The 16,336-nt window shown below is 51.0% G+C and overlaps 1 protein-coding gene across 1 annotated transcript in view; it reads right to left on the bottom strand.

The window, feature by feature from the left end:
* Nucleotides 1-15,202, bottom strand: part of PADI1 (peptidyl arginine deiminase 1) — a 38,311-nt gene extending 23,109 nt beyond the window's left edge. Inside the window, exon 1 of the mRNA XM_021683496.1 lies at nucleotides 15,111-15,202. Coding sequence (XP_021539171.1) covers nucleotides 15,111-15,202 — 92 coding nt within the window. The remainder of the gene's footprint in view (nucleotides 1-15,110) is intronic.
* Nucleotides 15,203-16,336: the final 1,134 nt, after the last annotated feature.

Genomic DNA, 16,336 nt, shown 5'->3' with positions numbered 1-16,336 from the left:
TTATCTTTTTTTTCAATATAATTTATTTACTTGTAAGCATATAGAGTTTAATTTTAAATACTGTCATGGCGGGATACCTGGGTGGCACAGTCAGTTGAGTGACCGACTCTTGATTTTGGCTCAGGTTGTGATCTCGGGATCATGAGATTGAGCCCTGCATAGGGCTCTGCATTCAGTACAGAGTCTGCTTGAGACTCTCTCCCCCTCTGCCCCTTCCCCTTACATGCACGTGCATGTTCTCTTTCTCTCTCTTAAAAATAAATGAATAATTTTTTAAACAAAAAATTTAATAAATTTAATAAATACTGTGTTTGGCTGTGTTTTGCAATAGGCTCATAAACTTCCTAAAAAATGGACAATCAGGTCCTCCTGCAGAAGGACCCTACTATACTGCTAAAAATGTGTCCTATTCACCTCTCTCCCAGACTTCTCCAGAGGAATTCACAGCCTTTAACCAGGTGAATGTACACTGGGGAAAAGGAAATAATCAGACTTTTCCAGCTTTATTGGACACTGGCTCCAAACTGAGGCTAATTTCAGGAGATCCACATGTCATGTCCACCTGTGAGTCAGAGTAGAGGATTTTAGTGGTCAGGTAACCAATGGGTTTAGCTCAGGTCCGGCTCCCAGTGGGTTCAGTGGATCTCCGAACCCATTCTGTGGCTTCCCCCACCCCCTCAGTTCCAGAATGCATAATTGGAATAGCACTCAGCAATAGGCAGGCATTCCTATGAGTGTGTCCCTGCCGGCTCCTACCCACCTGGCCCCAGGGCTTGGTGCTCAGTCCTCTTGTCTGGTGACACTCACCCCCTTGATGATCTCCACCTGCCACACTGATATGCTTAGAACCCCTACTTTCCATCTCCAGACCCTGATAGCTAATTGCTTTTTGAACATCTCCCTTGGGTGTCTAACAGGCACTTTATATTTAATGTGTCCATATATACTCATAAAGGGAACAATCCAACAAGAAGATATAACAATTGTAAATATTTATGCATCCAACATGGGAGCACCCAAATACATAAAGCAGCTAATAACAAACATAAAGGAAGTAATTGGTGGTAATACAATAATTGTATGGAACTTTAACATCCCACTTACACCAATGGATAGATCATCCAAGCAGAAAATCAACAAGGAAACAGTGGCTTTGAATGACACATTGGGCCAGATGGATATAAAAGACATATTCAGAACATTCCATCCTAAGACAGCAGAATATACATTCTTTTCAAGTTCACACAGAACATTCTCCAGAACAGATCACATGTTAGGCCACAAAACAAGTTTCGACAAATTCAAAAATATTGAAGTCATACCATGCATCTTTTCTGACTACAACACTAGGAAACTGGAAGTCAACCACAAGAAAAAATCTGGAAAGAACACAGATACATGGAGGTTAAATAACATGCTACTAAACAATGAATGTTTCAATTAATGAAACAAGAAATCAAAGAGGAAGTAAAAAGGAAATGGAGACAAATGAAAATGAAAATGGTCCAAAATCTTCGGGATGCAGCAAAAGCTGTTCTAAGAGGGAAGTTTATGTCCATATAGGCCTAGCTCAAAAAGCAAGAAAATCTCAAACAACCTAACCTTACACCTAAAGGAGCTAGAAAAAAACAACAAACAAAACTCAAAACCAGTAGAAGGAAGGAAATGATAAAGATCAGAGCAGAAATAAATGAAATAGAAACTAAAAAAAAAAAAAAAAAACAGAACAGATCAATGAAACCAGGAGCTGGTTCTTTAAAAAGATCAACAAAATTTATAAACCTCTAGCCAGACCCCGAGAGAGAGAGAGAGAGAGAGGACTCAAATAAACAAAATCAGAAATGAAAGAGGAGAAATAACAACAGACTCAACAGAAATACAAAGAAGTGTAAGAGAATAATATGAAAAATCACATGCCAACAAATTGGACAATCTAGAAGAAATGGATAAATTCCTAGAAACATATAAGCTACCAAAACTGAATCAGAAAGAAATAGAAAACTTGAACAGACTGATTACCAGCAATAAAATTGTATCAGTAATAAAAAAAACTCCCAAAAAACAAAAGTCCAGGACCAGATGACTCCACAGATGAATTCTACCAAATATTTAAAGAAGAGTTAATACCTATTCTTCTCAAACTATTCCAAAAAGAAGAAGAGGAAAGCTTCCAAATTAATTCTATGAGGCCAGCATGACCCTGATACCAAAACCAGATAAAGACACTACAAAAAAAAGAGAACTACAGGCCAATAGCTCTCATGAACACAGGTACAAAAATCCTCAACAAAATATTAGCAAACTGAGTCTGACAATCCATTAAAAAGAATCATTCACCACAATCAAGTGGGATTTATTCCTGGGATACAAGGGTGGTTCAATATTCGCAAATCAATCCTCATGATACATCACATCAACAAGAGAAAGGATAAAACCATATGATCATTTCAGTAGATGCAGAAAAAGCATTCAACAAAGTACAACATCACTTTATGATAAAAATCCTTAACAAAGTAGGTTCAGAGGGAACACACCTCAACATAATAAAGGCCTTAAATAAAAACCCACAGCACATCTTACTCAATGATAAAAAACTGAGAACTTTTCCCTTAAGATCAGGAACAAGACAAGGATGTCCACTCTCACCACTTTTATTCAACAGAGTACTGGAAGTCCTAGCCATAACAATCAGACAAGAAAAATAAACAAAAGGCATCCAAATTGGTAAGATGAAATAAAACATGATACTAATAAAAACTAAATAAAAAATAAAAACATGATACTGTATATAAAAAACCCTAAAGACTCCACCAAAAAAACTATTAGAACTAATAAATGAATTCAGTAAGGCCACAGGATACAAAATCAATGTACAGAAATCTGTTGCATTTCTATACACAAAAATGAAGTAGCAGAAAGAGAAATTAAGAAAATAATCCCATTTACAATTACACCATAAATAATAAAACATCTAGGAATAAACTTAACCAAGGAGGTGAAAGACCTGTATGCTGAAAACTATAAAACATGAAAGAAATTGAAAATGACACAAACAAATGGAAAGATATTCCATGCTCATGGATTAGAAGAACAAATATTGTTAAAACGTACTACCCATACTACCCAAAACAACCTACAGATTTAATGCAATCTCTATCAAAATACCAACAGCATTTTTCACAGAACTATAACAAATAATCCTAAAATTTGTATGGACTACAAAAGACCCTGAATAGCCAAAGCAATCTTGAAAAAGAAGAACAAAACTGGAGATATCACAATTCCAGATAGCAAGATATACTACCAAGCTATAGTAATCAAAACAGTATGGTACTGGCACAAAAATAGATACATAGATCAATGGAATAGAAGAGAAAACCCAGGAATAAACCCACAATTATATGGTCAATTAATCTTCAACAAAGGAGGCAAACATATGCACTGGGTAGACAGTCTCTTCATCAAATGGCATTGGGAAAACTGGACAACTACCTGCAAAAGAATGAAACTGGACCATTTTCTTACACCATACACAAAAATAAACTCAAAATGAATTAAGGACCTAAATGTGGGACCTGAAACCATAAAAACCCTAGAAGAGACCATAGGCATCAATCTCTCTGACATCAGCCGTAGCAACATTTTTCTAGATATGTCTCCTGAGGCAAGGGAAACAAATGCAAAAATAAACTATTGGGACTACATCAAAATAGAAAGCTTCTGCACAGTGAAGGAAACCATCAACAAAACTAAAAGGCAGCCTACTGGATGGGAGAAGATATTTGCAAATGACATATCCAATAAAGGGTTATATCCAAAGTATATAAAAAACTGATACAACTCAACACTGCCCCCACCAAAAAAACCAAATAATGCAATTAAAAATGGGAAGGAGACATGAACAGACATTTCTCCAGAGAAGACATACAGATGGCCAACAAACACATGAAAAGATGCTCAACATCGCTCATCATCAGGGAAATGCAAATCAAAACCACAATGAGATATCACCTCACACCTGTCAGAACGGCTAAAATCAAAAACCCAAGAAAAAACAAGTGTTGGTGAGGAGGTGGAGAAAAACGAACCCTCATGCACTGTTGCTGGGAATGCAAACTGGTGCAGCCACTCTGGAAAACAGTACAGAGGTTCCTCAAAAAATTAAAAATAGAACTACCCTATGATCCAGTAATTCCACTACTGAATACTTACCCAAGCCACACAAAAACACTAATTTGAAAAGATACATGCACCCCTAAGTTTATTGCAGCTTATCAACAATAGCCAAATTATGGAAGCAGCCCAAGTGTCCATCGATAGATAAATGGGTAAAAAAGATGTGATATATGTATGCATATAATATTCTATTCCATATGCAATGGAATATTATACAGCCATTAAAAAAGAATAAATCTTGCCATGGATGGATCTAGAAGGTATAACAGTAAGTGAAATAAGTCAGAGAAAGACAAATACCATATGATTTCAGTCATACGTGGAATTCAAGAAACAAACGAACAAGAAAAAAAGAGACAAACTAAAAAACAGATTTTTTACTGTAGAGAACAAACTGGTGGTTAACAGAGGGAAGGTAGGCAGGGGGGATGAGGGAAATAGGTAATGGGGATTAATGAGTACACCTACCATGATGAGCACTGAATAATGTATAGAATTGTTGAATCACTATATTGTGTACCTGAACCTAGTATAACACTGTATGTTAACTATACTGGAATAATTTTTTATAAGAAGTTCTACGCTAAAAAACAACAATATAAATTAATGACTTAACTAATTAATTTACAGTGTCCAAAACCAAACTCCTACCTCTCCACCCCTGCCCCGTCCAGGCCTGCCCAAGACCTTCCCCGGCCGCCCCATCCTCAGGTTCACTCTGGGGTCCCCTCTCTCCCTCGCACTCAACACCCAGCGCCCCAGCAAACCCTAACGCTCCACCTTCATGTCATGTCCAGAGCGGATACTCTCACCTCCCCAACGGCTAACATCCGGGGGCAGACCACCAATTGCTTTCACGTGGATTTTTACAACAGGTTGGTCTTCTGCCTCCTCTCCTGCCGCCCTCAGTCTGTTCTGGACATAACAGCAAAAGGGTCCTCTTTAAAAAAATAAATAAATAAATAAAAAAGCCCTCTGGTGTCCCTCCTGCTTGTAACCCTTCCACATGGTCAAAATGGCTTCCTGACCACATGGCTCCCCTTTCCCCCTCCCCACAGACCCAGCTCCTTGCTCTCCTTCTAGCACGCCCAGCTCACTCCCACCTCAGACCCTTTGCATCTGCAGTTCTTGCTTAGAATGTTCAGCTCGCAGGTATCTGCTGGGTCCTCACCCCTCATTTCCTTCTCAGCGAGGTCTTCTCTGCCCCAAGTCAGGACAGTGTTATAGGAAGACACCCTGGACCCCACACTCCCTGACCCCGTGAGCCAGCTTCATTGCCCCTGACATATTCTGCTTATTTTGACATATTTGCTTATTGCCTGTCCCTCTTGTTTCTCCCTCTAGAATGCAGGGATTTTTTTTTCCACTTTGCTCTCTCTAACGCTACTGTCACCTGAGCGCCCAGGTCAGTGCCTGGCACCGACCAGGAGCTCAACAAACCCTTGTATTAGGGATGAGGACAGGGAAACCCAGAAACCCAGGACTGCCCAGCTGGGAGGTGGCTGCACTAGACTTGAATCCAGCCTGCCTGGCCCCAGAACCTTTGCCCACAGAGCAAGTAGGCACGAGTCCCAGGCAGCCAGCTGGTGGCAGGAAGGTTCCCAGCTCCTGGGAGACGCCTGCCCCACCCCGGCCAGGGACTGCCAACTCCAGACGCAGCCCTTTCAAGGGGAGCGGGGCTCCATGGAGCCAATCCCCTGCATTGGGCAAAAGTTGACGGCCCTAGCACACAACTCCCTATTTAGGGTAAGTCCAAGCCACGTCCCTGGCACACAACTCCCTATTTGGGGTAAGAAATAATAGTAACCGTAATAACAACAATGATGGTAAAAGAAGAGGGAGAAAGAGAAGGGACAAATGCTTGGGTCTGTCTGGCCCTTCCAAGCCCAGCCTGCTTCTCGCCCCCCACCTTGCTCTGTCACTGCTGCCTCTGGATGCTGGGAGTACGGTCTCGGCTGCTTCCCCCCTGGCAGGTGCCAGATGAGTCCCTCCAAGGCCGGGCCTCGGGGAGAGGTGGTGATGTGCAGGCGGCTCGCGATGGGCAGGGCTGCCACCCAGGGCCGCTGCCTCCACCTCTGCAGGTCCCACCTGCCCTCCGGCCCCCACTGCCTTCCCCGTTCCATCACCCCCATCCAGGCGGTTTCCCTTGGGCTGCCTCTCAGGGTGGAAATGGTGCAGAAGAGCTGAGGCTATCCCAGCAGGAGCTTTGCAGACTGGGAGGAAGAGGGAGAGGGAGGGGGCCGCGGGAGGGGACCGGGGCTTGCCACAGGTGCCCACGCTTGGCAGGTTATGCCCGACAGGTACTTGCTGCCTCAGATTCTCATTCCCTTGGGGTCCTCCCCCTGACCCATGCCCAGGCCTCGAAGAGGGGTTTCGCACTGCCTTTCCTCATCTCTCAGGCTCCCAGATCTGTGGGTGGGGCCGTGGATGAAGAGTTGCTCTTGGGGGGTGTAACAGGCAGGGGTGGGAGGCTGAGGGCTGCTCGGTAGGAGCCTCCATCTGACACCTGCGGGCCGGCTGCCCTTCGGTGGGGTCTCACGGAGCAGCCCCCAGACCCAACCCAAACTCACAGTCAGATGAAATAATGGATTTGAAAGCACCCTTCAGATGAGAAGGTCTAAGCCATTACCATACACGTAACCACTGTGTCTTTATCATCACGTCCACGTTGATGTTGATGAGCCGGTGCCCTCTCCTTGCCCTCTGCTTCCCAGTGCCCTTCTCCTACCTCTGCAGGGGTGCGGGGTGCGGATGGGGATGGGGGAGGCGGAATCTTCTGTATTCTTGAAGACCCACTTCAAATGCCACCTCTCTACAGAGGGAAGTGTGGGTTCTATGTGGAGTGTGGGCTCAAAGCCGGTCACTCAACTGCTCTGAGCCTCTATTTCCCTCCTCTGTGAAATGGGTATAATCCAAAGAGCTACTTCCTAGGGCTGTTGGGGGGATTCCGTGAGATGATGCATTTAAAGTAGGTCCTTAATAGGCATTCGGTGCCACTGCCCCCGTTACTATCACTCACCCCAGAGCCCCCCAACAGCCCAGCCCACTCGGGCCAGCTCCCCGTGTCCTTTCCTCTGTGTTCCCACAGCACTGGCTCAGACCTTCCTCGGGGCCCCGTCGCAGTCCGTCTGTGTCACCCAGAGCAGCATCCTGCCTGACTCGTGCACATCCCCACACCCCATGCCCAAACCTGGACCTGTGTACCAGGTTCATAAAGAGGCTGCAAAGAGAACAGAGTCAATTCTTAGAGAATCTCAGAGAAGGAGGTGCAGAGCGTGAGGTGGGGAATTTCAAGTCATCAGGTAGTTCCCAGCCACCTGATAAGGCATGAGGACAGTGTGTTCTGCGGGTAACAGTGGGGAGGGGTACGCTGGGGTGGCTCTTTCCAGCACCTACCATGCGCCAGGCACCTGCTCAGGTTTTGACAGCCGCGATCTCATCTACACTCACAACTACCCTCCCGGGTATGCATTGCTGTCCTCATTTAGCCCATGAAGAAATCTCAGAGAGGTTAAGTCACGCTGCTGACAAAGGGAGGAGGGAGCAGCAGGTTTGTCTCCTATCTTATGCTGTCCTGGCTGACATGAAAATGAACGTGTGTTCCCTGAGCATGCCACCGGCAGACACCGGAAGGATGAGTTAGTTGGGGAAAACGTAGGAAGGGAAAAGGAAAATGTTGAAACTTTGCAACACAGCCTCCTCAACACGATTCCTTGGGAATGGAGGAGGGGGGTGTGGAGCGCAAGACAGCATGGGGGGCACTGAGTCAGGAAAACCATGTCCGCTCTTCCCCACATGAGCTCCTGAACTTTGCAGGGGTGAGGTTGGTGCAGGCCAAGAGGGCAGCACCCATGACCTCCTGGCTCCCGCTTGCCCTAAAACAATGAGTCTGTGGAGTATCTGCACAGGCCCTGGGTCAGAAAAGGGTCTCAAAGATCATCTTGGCCTGCTTCCTGCCCATCGCAGGACTCTGTGCTTGAACACTTCCTAGACCAGACAACTCACTACCCCACATCCCTCTGTGCTTTGACAGCTCAGGTAATTAGAAAGCTTTTCCTTTTGCTTAGCTGCACCCTGGCTCTGAGAAGCTTCCTCCCATTGGGGTTCAGAAGGCCACACCTCACCTCCACTACTCAGAAACTTACCACCTGGTCTCTAAGGAGAAACACAACAGCCCTGGAGAAGTCCCTTCCGTGCCCTCCATCATAGCTGCTGCTTGGGGATAGAGTTCACCAGCCCACCAGGGATAGAGTTCGGGGGTTTGGGGCCCCTCTTCCCAGCCTAGGGCCTGGGCAGGGAGGGCAGAATGGTGCTGACCCAGCCTCCAGCTAGTGGGTGGGAATGGGGGTATAGTGGCAAAGGATCAGTGTGCCCTGGAGGGTGGCCCAGGGCACTGTGCAGGGGAGAGGCAAAGGCAGGAGGGGAGAATAATGCAGAATTGGATGGAAAGGCTGAGGAGAGAGCCAGTGGGCAGCTCTCGAGCAGACGGGGCTGGCCAAGCCTACAGCTGCCCTCACACCTGGCCAGACACCTGCCCACTGGGTGCCCCCAAGGTTCCACCTTCCAGATGTCCTCGACTTGACATTTTCTGGACCAAAGCCACCAGAAATGCCGTAGGGCCAGCCAGCGGGATCCAGCAAGTCCTCTCTGGTGCGGCCAGCCCTGTGGGTGCTTCCGCTGGATGCTGAGGCTCGCCATGGCTGACGGTCCCACAGAGCCGGCCAGCCCCCTCCAGGCCTCCGTCCTAAAGAAAGCCGCTCCCCAGGGGCCCATGGAGCTTCCAGTTAGGGCTGTGGGCTGCTATGCCTCAACATGCACTCCCCGAGCACCTGCTGTGCGTCAGGCACCACGCTGGGCTCGGGGCAGGCAGAGGTGAATCACCCCGGCCCTGCCGTCGAGGGGTCCACACGGGGCAGGTGTACCATGGTCTGCACCTCACTTTTATTCCGTTCTAATTCCATCCCCTTGGCCCCTGCCTGCTGGGAAGTTAGGATTCCTCTCCCCATTTTACAGAAGATGGATTGAAATTCAAAGGGGGGGTCACACACGGGGACACAGTGGCTGAGCTGGGATGTGACCCCACTTGGGACTGACTCCAAAGCTCAACCTCTGCCTTGACCCCACTCCACCCCTCAAGCTGACCCAGCAACATAGAAGATTCCCAGACAGTGAGGTCTTTGGGGGTTGAACTCACAGAATTTGGGATCAGGTAGACCTGGGTTCAAATCCCAGCTCTAGCATTTTGTGGGCTGTGTGACTTGGGGCAAGTCTCCCGACCTCTCTGTGTCTCCGTGTCTTTGTCTGCAAAGTGGAGATCAGAGTTGTCCGTATATCATGGGGTTGTTGTGACACTTCGTTGAGATAGGGCCACGATCCCTTGCTACAGTACCACCCACTGTCATTATGGTCAGAAAGGACATGGGGAGCGAGCAGGTCCTGGAGAGAGGGCTGGTGGATAAGAGGATCCTTGTACCTCCCTTCACTACCCCGCTTGACCAAAAATGCGGATGGTTAACATCCACCTCCTGAAGTTCTTTTCGCTCCCAGATGAAGACAGGAGTCCCTCACGGGCTGCTATGGGCCGTATCACCCCCAAATGCCAAGCCCGGCATGGACCTGGACACAGGGCAGGTGTTCAATACCATTGGTTAAATGGCTGCCGTGGGGCAAAGGCCCCAGAGGCTCCCCAGCTTCCCCACCCCAATGTGGCTTTCCCCTTAGACCTTCCCCGGGTGCTGAATGTGGTCGGCGGAGGGCGATGGCTGGCCCCTTGCAGACCCCACATCACGGGCAGACATTTCCTCCTAAACCTAAAAGGGTGCAGGGTGCGGCTGTGTTCTCTCTCTTTCTTTCCTTCCTTCCCAGAGATAACAATCATGGGTAACTTACGCCCTGTCATTGCTCAGGGAGGGGCACACCCAGGACCTGGAAGGAGGGCCCAGGCTAGGCAGACCTTCTTTCAAGCGGACCCCTGCTCTTCCTGGGAGTGGGGGCTGGAGAGGAGGGGCGGCAGCTCTCAGCCACAGACCTCCCGAGCAGAGGCACACGGGGGCCGGGGACCAGAACCTCCCTGCACGAGGAGCCAAGAGCTGTGGATGGGAAGTCCCCTGTGAGTCACTTCTTCCCTCTCACCGACAGGCTCCCCATCCGTAGAAAGAAAAGCATGCCTGTGCATATGCATTTCGTGGGTGATGAAACTCCTCATCTGTAAAATGGGGGCCAAGGCCACAGGTAGAAACAATAAACAATGCTATCCCCAACTTGCAGGGGCGGAACAGGCACAGAGAGGCTAAGCGATTGGCCCAAGGTCACACAGCCTGCAGGGACAAGCCTGACCCCCAGCGAGAGGTCATGATTACCAGCCACCCTGTTCTCAGCAGTCAGTGCGTTGACTCTCAGGTGGCCCCAACCCCACAGGGCTTCCTCCTCAGGGGCCCAGTGAGGATGCTGCCCAGCCTTCCATCCCAGGTGAGCAACCTGGGCCCGCAGCCTTGGCTCAGCTCAGCTTAGGCCGCACCAGCTGCACCCTCTGCAGGGTACGACTGTGGAGTTTTCAACCCTGCCTCAGCCCACCTCTGCCAGCACGGTGCCCATGACCCAGCTGGGGGTAGACGGGGTCATCAATGGGGCTGGAGCACTTTTAGGGCTTCAAGTGGCCTTGGACTCCAATGCAGGGTGACTGGCTTCTCCGGGGCATTTGGAAGGCCGAACACAGCTCCGAGGGCCGGGCGCCCACACACTGTCTGGACGGCACCTGTCCAGGCCCACAGCTGAGGCCCTCCTCCTGGGCTCCCCTGGTAGCTGACGTCCTCGGCTGGGTGGGCATTTGCCGGTTCCTTCTAGCCCCACAGCCCACCCACAACATCTTCGAGCCTCAGGACCACTTGGCAGAGCTAAACAACTGCTTAGCAGCCACCGAGAAGAGAGTAGAAGCTTCTCTGGACGGAGCAAAGCTGAGGACAACATGTCACGTGGAGAGCATCTTGGGGTCGGGAGGAATCTACCTCACCTGTGAGCAACCCTCCCATTCCCGGCGCCTCAAGTGCTCTCCCGGGGTCCCCAGCTGGTGGGCCCACCGAGCGAGGAAGGGCAGGGACTGGGAGGAGAAGGGACAGCTGGAAGTTGACAGTGATGGGAGCTGGAAGGGAAACCAAAGGTGAAGAATGAGGATCAGTTCCAAGACTGGAAATGATGGGAGGGGCAGGGAGGGGAGGACGGAGCAACTGGCTGGGAGGGGCCCATGGTCTCAAATGGCAGGTGGCCAGAGGGACCAGGGAGGCAGGGACACCTGTAGGATTAAAGAGTGGCTGACCTCAGAGGTCTGCCCTGATGCCAACATTTTCTGTCCCAAGAACACACACTGCACCGTTCCATGTCCAGACCTCACTGCGTGTGGGGAGGACCCTGGCCCCATAGTCTCCAAGCACCTCACATTTACACTGTAACATTACTTCTAATGAAGGAATGCGGTGCAGCCCAGGATGGAGCCAGGAAGAGAGATGGTCCTCACCCGGCTTTTAAACCCAGGTCCAGCCCGGCTCTCAGAGTCTATCAGTCATTACGAATTAGTGTCTGCAGCAACCCTGTAATTATCCCGTGAGCAGCACAATTATGCTTCATTGTACTTCTGCGCACGTTAAAAGCATCAATTTACTCAATGTAAACATTAAGAATATATATACCACAGGTCTTATAACTCTGTTTTGGCATTTTCCTTGTTTGAAATACACAGAACCCCAGGAAAAAGAAGCAGTCTGGGGCTTCTCTGGCTCCTCAGAGAAGCCCCCCAGAGTCCCTCCTCCCTGGACACCCCAAATGCTACCCATCTGATCGGAAGAGTCTGTTTTGCTCTGATGCTTTTGCAGAGCTGGGGGAGGCTTGGGAGAGATCCAGGAGGATGTCTCTGTCCCCCACCCAGCCAGCCTTCTCCTCCGTGCCAGAGAATAAACATTCATTATGGCCTCTATCCTGGGGCTCTGATTCGGGCCTCTGGGCAAAGGGGACCAGACTGCACCACGAGTGGATTCCCCACACTGCCCACACCCCCCTTTTTTGGCATGCATCCTCTGGGGGCCACCTCCAAGCAAGGACAGGGAAAACCAGGGCGATGTGACCAGACCCGGAGGGTCAGGATGGAGAGCAAGTCTGCTAGGGTGACGGGTCAGGGTGGGGAGCTAGTCCATCGGAGTCAGGGGAGCGGGGAATCTATAGCACCGCCTGGGTTAGGGGATTTCTAAGGGTTCCCTGGGCTGGGGCACACAATTACCCCCCACACAAATATTTCTCTACACAGTCCACACAGCACCTGGGGGAAATTCATCACCACGCGTGCCCACCCCCACTGGCTCTCCTGGGGGGACTTAACCTCCTGGCAGCTCAGATACTGGCAAACCTCCTCTTTGGGGGGGTGCTTTGCCCTTCTATCAGCAAGGTTAAGTAGAAACCCGCTGCTTGGCCTCAGCTGGAGCCGGACACCTGGCAATGGGGGTAGAGGAGCCCCAAGTTCATCATCCTAGCCATCCCAGGCCCTGGGTGACCTTCAGGCCCCTCTTCAAACCTTCCCAGGCTGATAATTCCATGACCCCTTCTCTACCTATCACAGACTGGACGGACGGGAAGTTCTTCCTTACGTCTACTTCTAAACCAACTTGCTGCAGAATAAACTTCTGTTTTCTAGTTTAGAGACCCTCAGTAGTTACGTCCCTCATCAAGACCAATGCCCAGGATGAAGGCTCCCAAAGGGCTGTTGAGTGGGGGTCTCTCAAAATGCTCACTCAGGGAGCACCTGGGTGGCTCAGTTGGTTAAGTGTGTGGCTCTTCATCTCTGCTCAGGTCTTGATCTCATGGTCATGGGTCCGAGCCCCACATTTAAAATAAAATAATTAAAAATGCTCACTCAGGACCCCAAAGTGGCACCCCCTCCCAGAGTCAACCAGAGCACCCCAGCTGTGGCCAACCCAGGCAGCTTCCTCGTGCTCCCCAGCTGGGCCAGGGCCAGAATCGGAGGATGCTGAGGTGCTTGGTGATCCCAAAGGGGATTCCCAGACAGCACTGCCCTCTGCTCCCACCACACACACAGCCTCATCTGTCCTCTGTTCGTCTCACCCACTGAGACGTGACGGGAGGAACAGGTACTGGAGAAAAGGGGGCCCGCAAAGCTGTCGGAGCTGTGAGCACCTACCTCCTCCACCTTCCAGGGCCCTACACACACAGGGTCTCATTTATCCCCCCCACTCCATTAAGCTGGGTGCTATTGTCAGATGAGGATGCCAGGGCCCAGAGAAGGACAGTGGCTTGCCCAGGGTCACACAAACGTCCAGTTCCAGAATCTGGGCACTTGACCCCCACACTGAACTCAAGACGGGACTCGGCTCACCCTGTCGAGGCTCAGGTAAGGAATGAGGCCCAGCGAGGGCCAGTGACTCGGCCGATGCTGGACAGCAAGTCAGCTGCAGAGCTGGGATCAGAACCTGTGTTTCGTGGCTCCCAGGAAAATGCTTCTGGCCTTAGTCAGCAGCACCGTGTAGGGCCTAAGTTTCTGAAATGACCTTCCAGAAACAACCACCCCCCGGGATAAGAGCAGAGGTCTGGAATCGGGACAGTGGGAGCCCACCAGTGACCCCTCCCCTGCCCTTGGTGTTAAAACTGGGTGGCCAGATATAGTAAAAAGTCCAGCTAAATTTGAATTTCAGCTAAGCAGTGGTTTTTAAAAACTAAGTATGTCCCATACGATATACTAAAAATCATTATTTGCTCTTTACCTGAAATGCATACTTAACTGGGTATCCTGTTTTCCCATTTGCTAAGCCTGGGAAACACTATGTTAAAAGGGCAGGAGAAAATGGGATCTCGGCTGGCCACCCAGATCCGAGAGAACCAGCCCCACGCCGGGGCTCCCGATAGGACTCAGAGCCAATGTCTGGCTACTAAGCATCCTGGTTCCCCCTCCTCAGCCCTGTCACTGGGGCCCCAGGCCACTCAACCAGACTGGAACAGCACAGGAACTGAGACCCAAGAGGCAGTGGGAGCTCAGATCCCACCTTGTTGACAGACTCCCCAGCCCCCACCTCCTCTGAGAGGGGGATCCCACCCTGAGCCCCTCATCTGCTGGGGCTCCAGCACCCTCTGATCCAGCAGGAATGGAGTCCCTAGACAGTTTCAGACAGGATGGAGTCCAGAGACAGTATCAGAGCTGGAAAAGCCCCCCGAGATCCCCAAGTCCAGCTCCCTCCGTGGCCAGGTGGGGAAAATGAGACCAGGCCAGGTCCCTGGGCCCCCGTCTGGGCAGAGCCAGGACAGGTCAGAGACTTGGGCCAACAGGGGAAGCTGATTCTTCTGGGGCCCCTCAGATGTCACCATGACTCCCCTCACCGCTGACACCATCATCATCGTGGCAAAAACAAGCCCGGGTCTTGTTCTAGGTTCCTGTCCTTTATTAACTCCTTGAATCATCCCTCTGAGACTCCCTCCTGATTCCAATCACCCTGGCCTGCCTCCAAGGATCGAGCTGTCATACACCCCACACCTCTACCTCAGACAGAAGGGTTGTTGGCAAGAAACAGAGGGAGCAATTCAGGGAGGCCCGGTCCTGCTCCCCGTCCTGAGCACCAGTTCATTCTGATGTCACACACCAGTTCCTCTCTACATCAGAACGCAGAGCCCGGGGCTCAGAGCTAGAACCCTTACCAGGGACTTGAGGCCAAAGACCTGACCCCGGGTACCCAGGAGAGACGGAACCCCAAGACGGGCCTGATACCCTAGCTCCTCCCTGATACCCGTGCTCTCCATCCCACTCCACCTGCTCTGCTCTCAGAACACCTGCCTACCAGCACCCTCCGTGTTCGATTTGTCCACCGGGCACCCCCCCCATGGCCTCGGGGTCCTCCGGTGTGGCCCAGCCCTTGGCAGCCAGGTGGGTACCTCTCAATTCTCACCTGTGAACGTCCACAGACGTCTCAACCCCCACCACACACACGGCATAAGTGGGCTTCTTCAGGGACAGCCGCACAGCTCTCTGCGGGGCCATCCCGTGCCCCTGGCTCCCGGGCTCTGCACTTCCTATCTCCCCGGCTCCTCTCCTGGGCACCAGGTCTCCAGGAAGGAGTGTGCGTTCTGATGGGTCGGTGCTTTCCTCCTCCCTTTTAATTTCACCCTGTGACCTGATTAGCTGCCTAAGCCGAGTCCCCACCTCCTGGCTGCACGCCCAGCCCTCTCACTCAGGCCTGCCAATCCAGGAGGCCAGGGGAGGAGGCACCCAGGTCTCTCAGAGAGTTGGGAAGTGGGGGCTTCAGTCGGGGGCCCCAGTGGAGCAGGGCTCAGCTGCCACCAGAAGCTCCCCGTGGGCCCTATCTCTCCTTCCCTACCTTTGACTCCATCCTCAGACTCTTGGTGCATGAACCCTCACTGTCATGATGTCAGCACTTTCTGAGGGCTGATAAAGTGCCTGGTGCAGATCTGATCTCATGCATCCAAAGCACAGGGCAGTCAGACCTCCGGGGTTCAAATCCTGGCTCGGCCTCTCACAATCTATGACCTTGGGCTTCCTGTGGCTCCCCTTCCCGGCCATGAGTTGGCAGTTGTACCCGTTCCATTGGACTGATGTGGGGATGCATGAGCTATGCGTAAGAGGTTTAGAACAGTGCCCGACACCTAGCATCGGCTAAAAGAAATGCTCACCACTCTTCCTAGTATCCTCATTTTACAGGGAAGAGGATCCACTGTCAGTAAGTGGGACAGCCATGGAGGACACCCAGGTCCTCCTGACTCACTAAACCACCCCCAGAAGGTGAGGGTACAGCCTTGCACCCCAACTCCAGAGATGGCAGCAGAAGCCCCCCCAGGGGAACACCCCTAGCCAGCCAGGGGGGAGGGCAGCTCTGAAGGAGCTCAGAGCAAGGCGCTGGGGGAGGGCTGATTCCTTCCTCAAAATCCCTTCTTTGCAGCCCCGCCTGTTCTCAGGGTGTCGTGGAATCCCGGTCGCTCACTTGACAAGCGGTAGGCACTCCTTTAGGCGATGGGGACGCAGCCAAGCAGCAAACAGACCACAGTCCCTGCTCTGACGGCGTTGACATTCTGGGAGGCACCATAAGAGTTGAGACGATGGTGGCTTGGTCCTGGGGGCAACCGTGAGCATGGGGAGGAGCGCCTGGATTCGGAACAT

This window comes from Neomonachus schauinslandi, chromosome 4 (genome assembly GCF_002201575.2).
Source record: "Neomonachus schauinslandi chromosome 4, ASM220157v2, whole genome shotgun sequence".
Taxonomy (NCBI): Eukaryota; Metazoa; Chordata; class Mammalia; order Carnivora; family Phocidae; genus Neomonachus; species Neomonachus schauinslandi.
The sequence above is the reverse complement of the archived record's forward strand: the minus strand, read 5'-3'. Positions and strand labels throughout refer to the sequence as shown.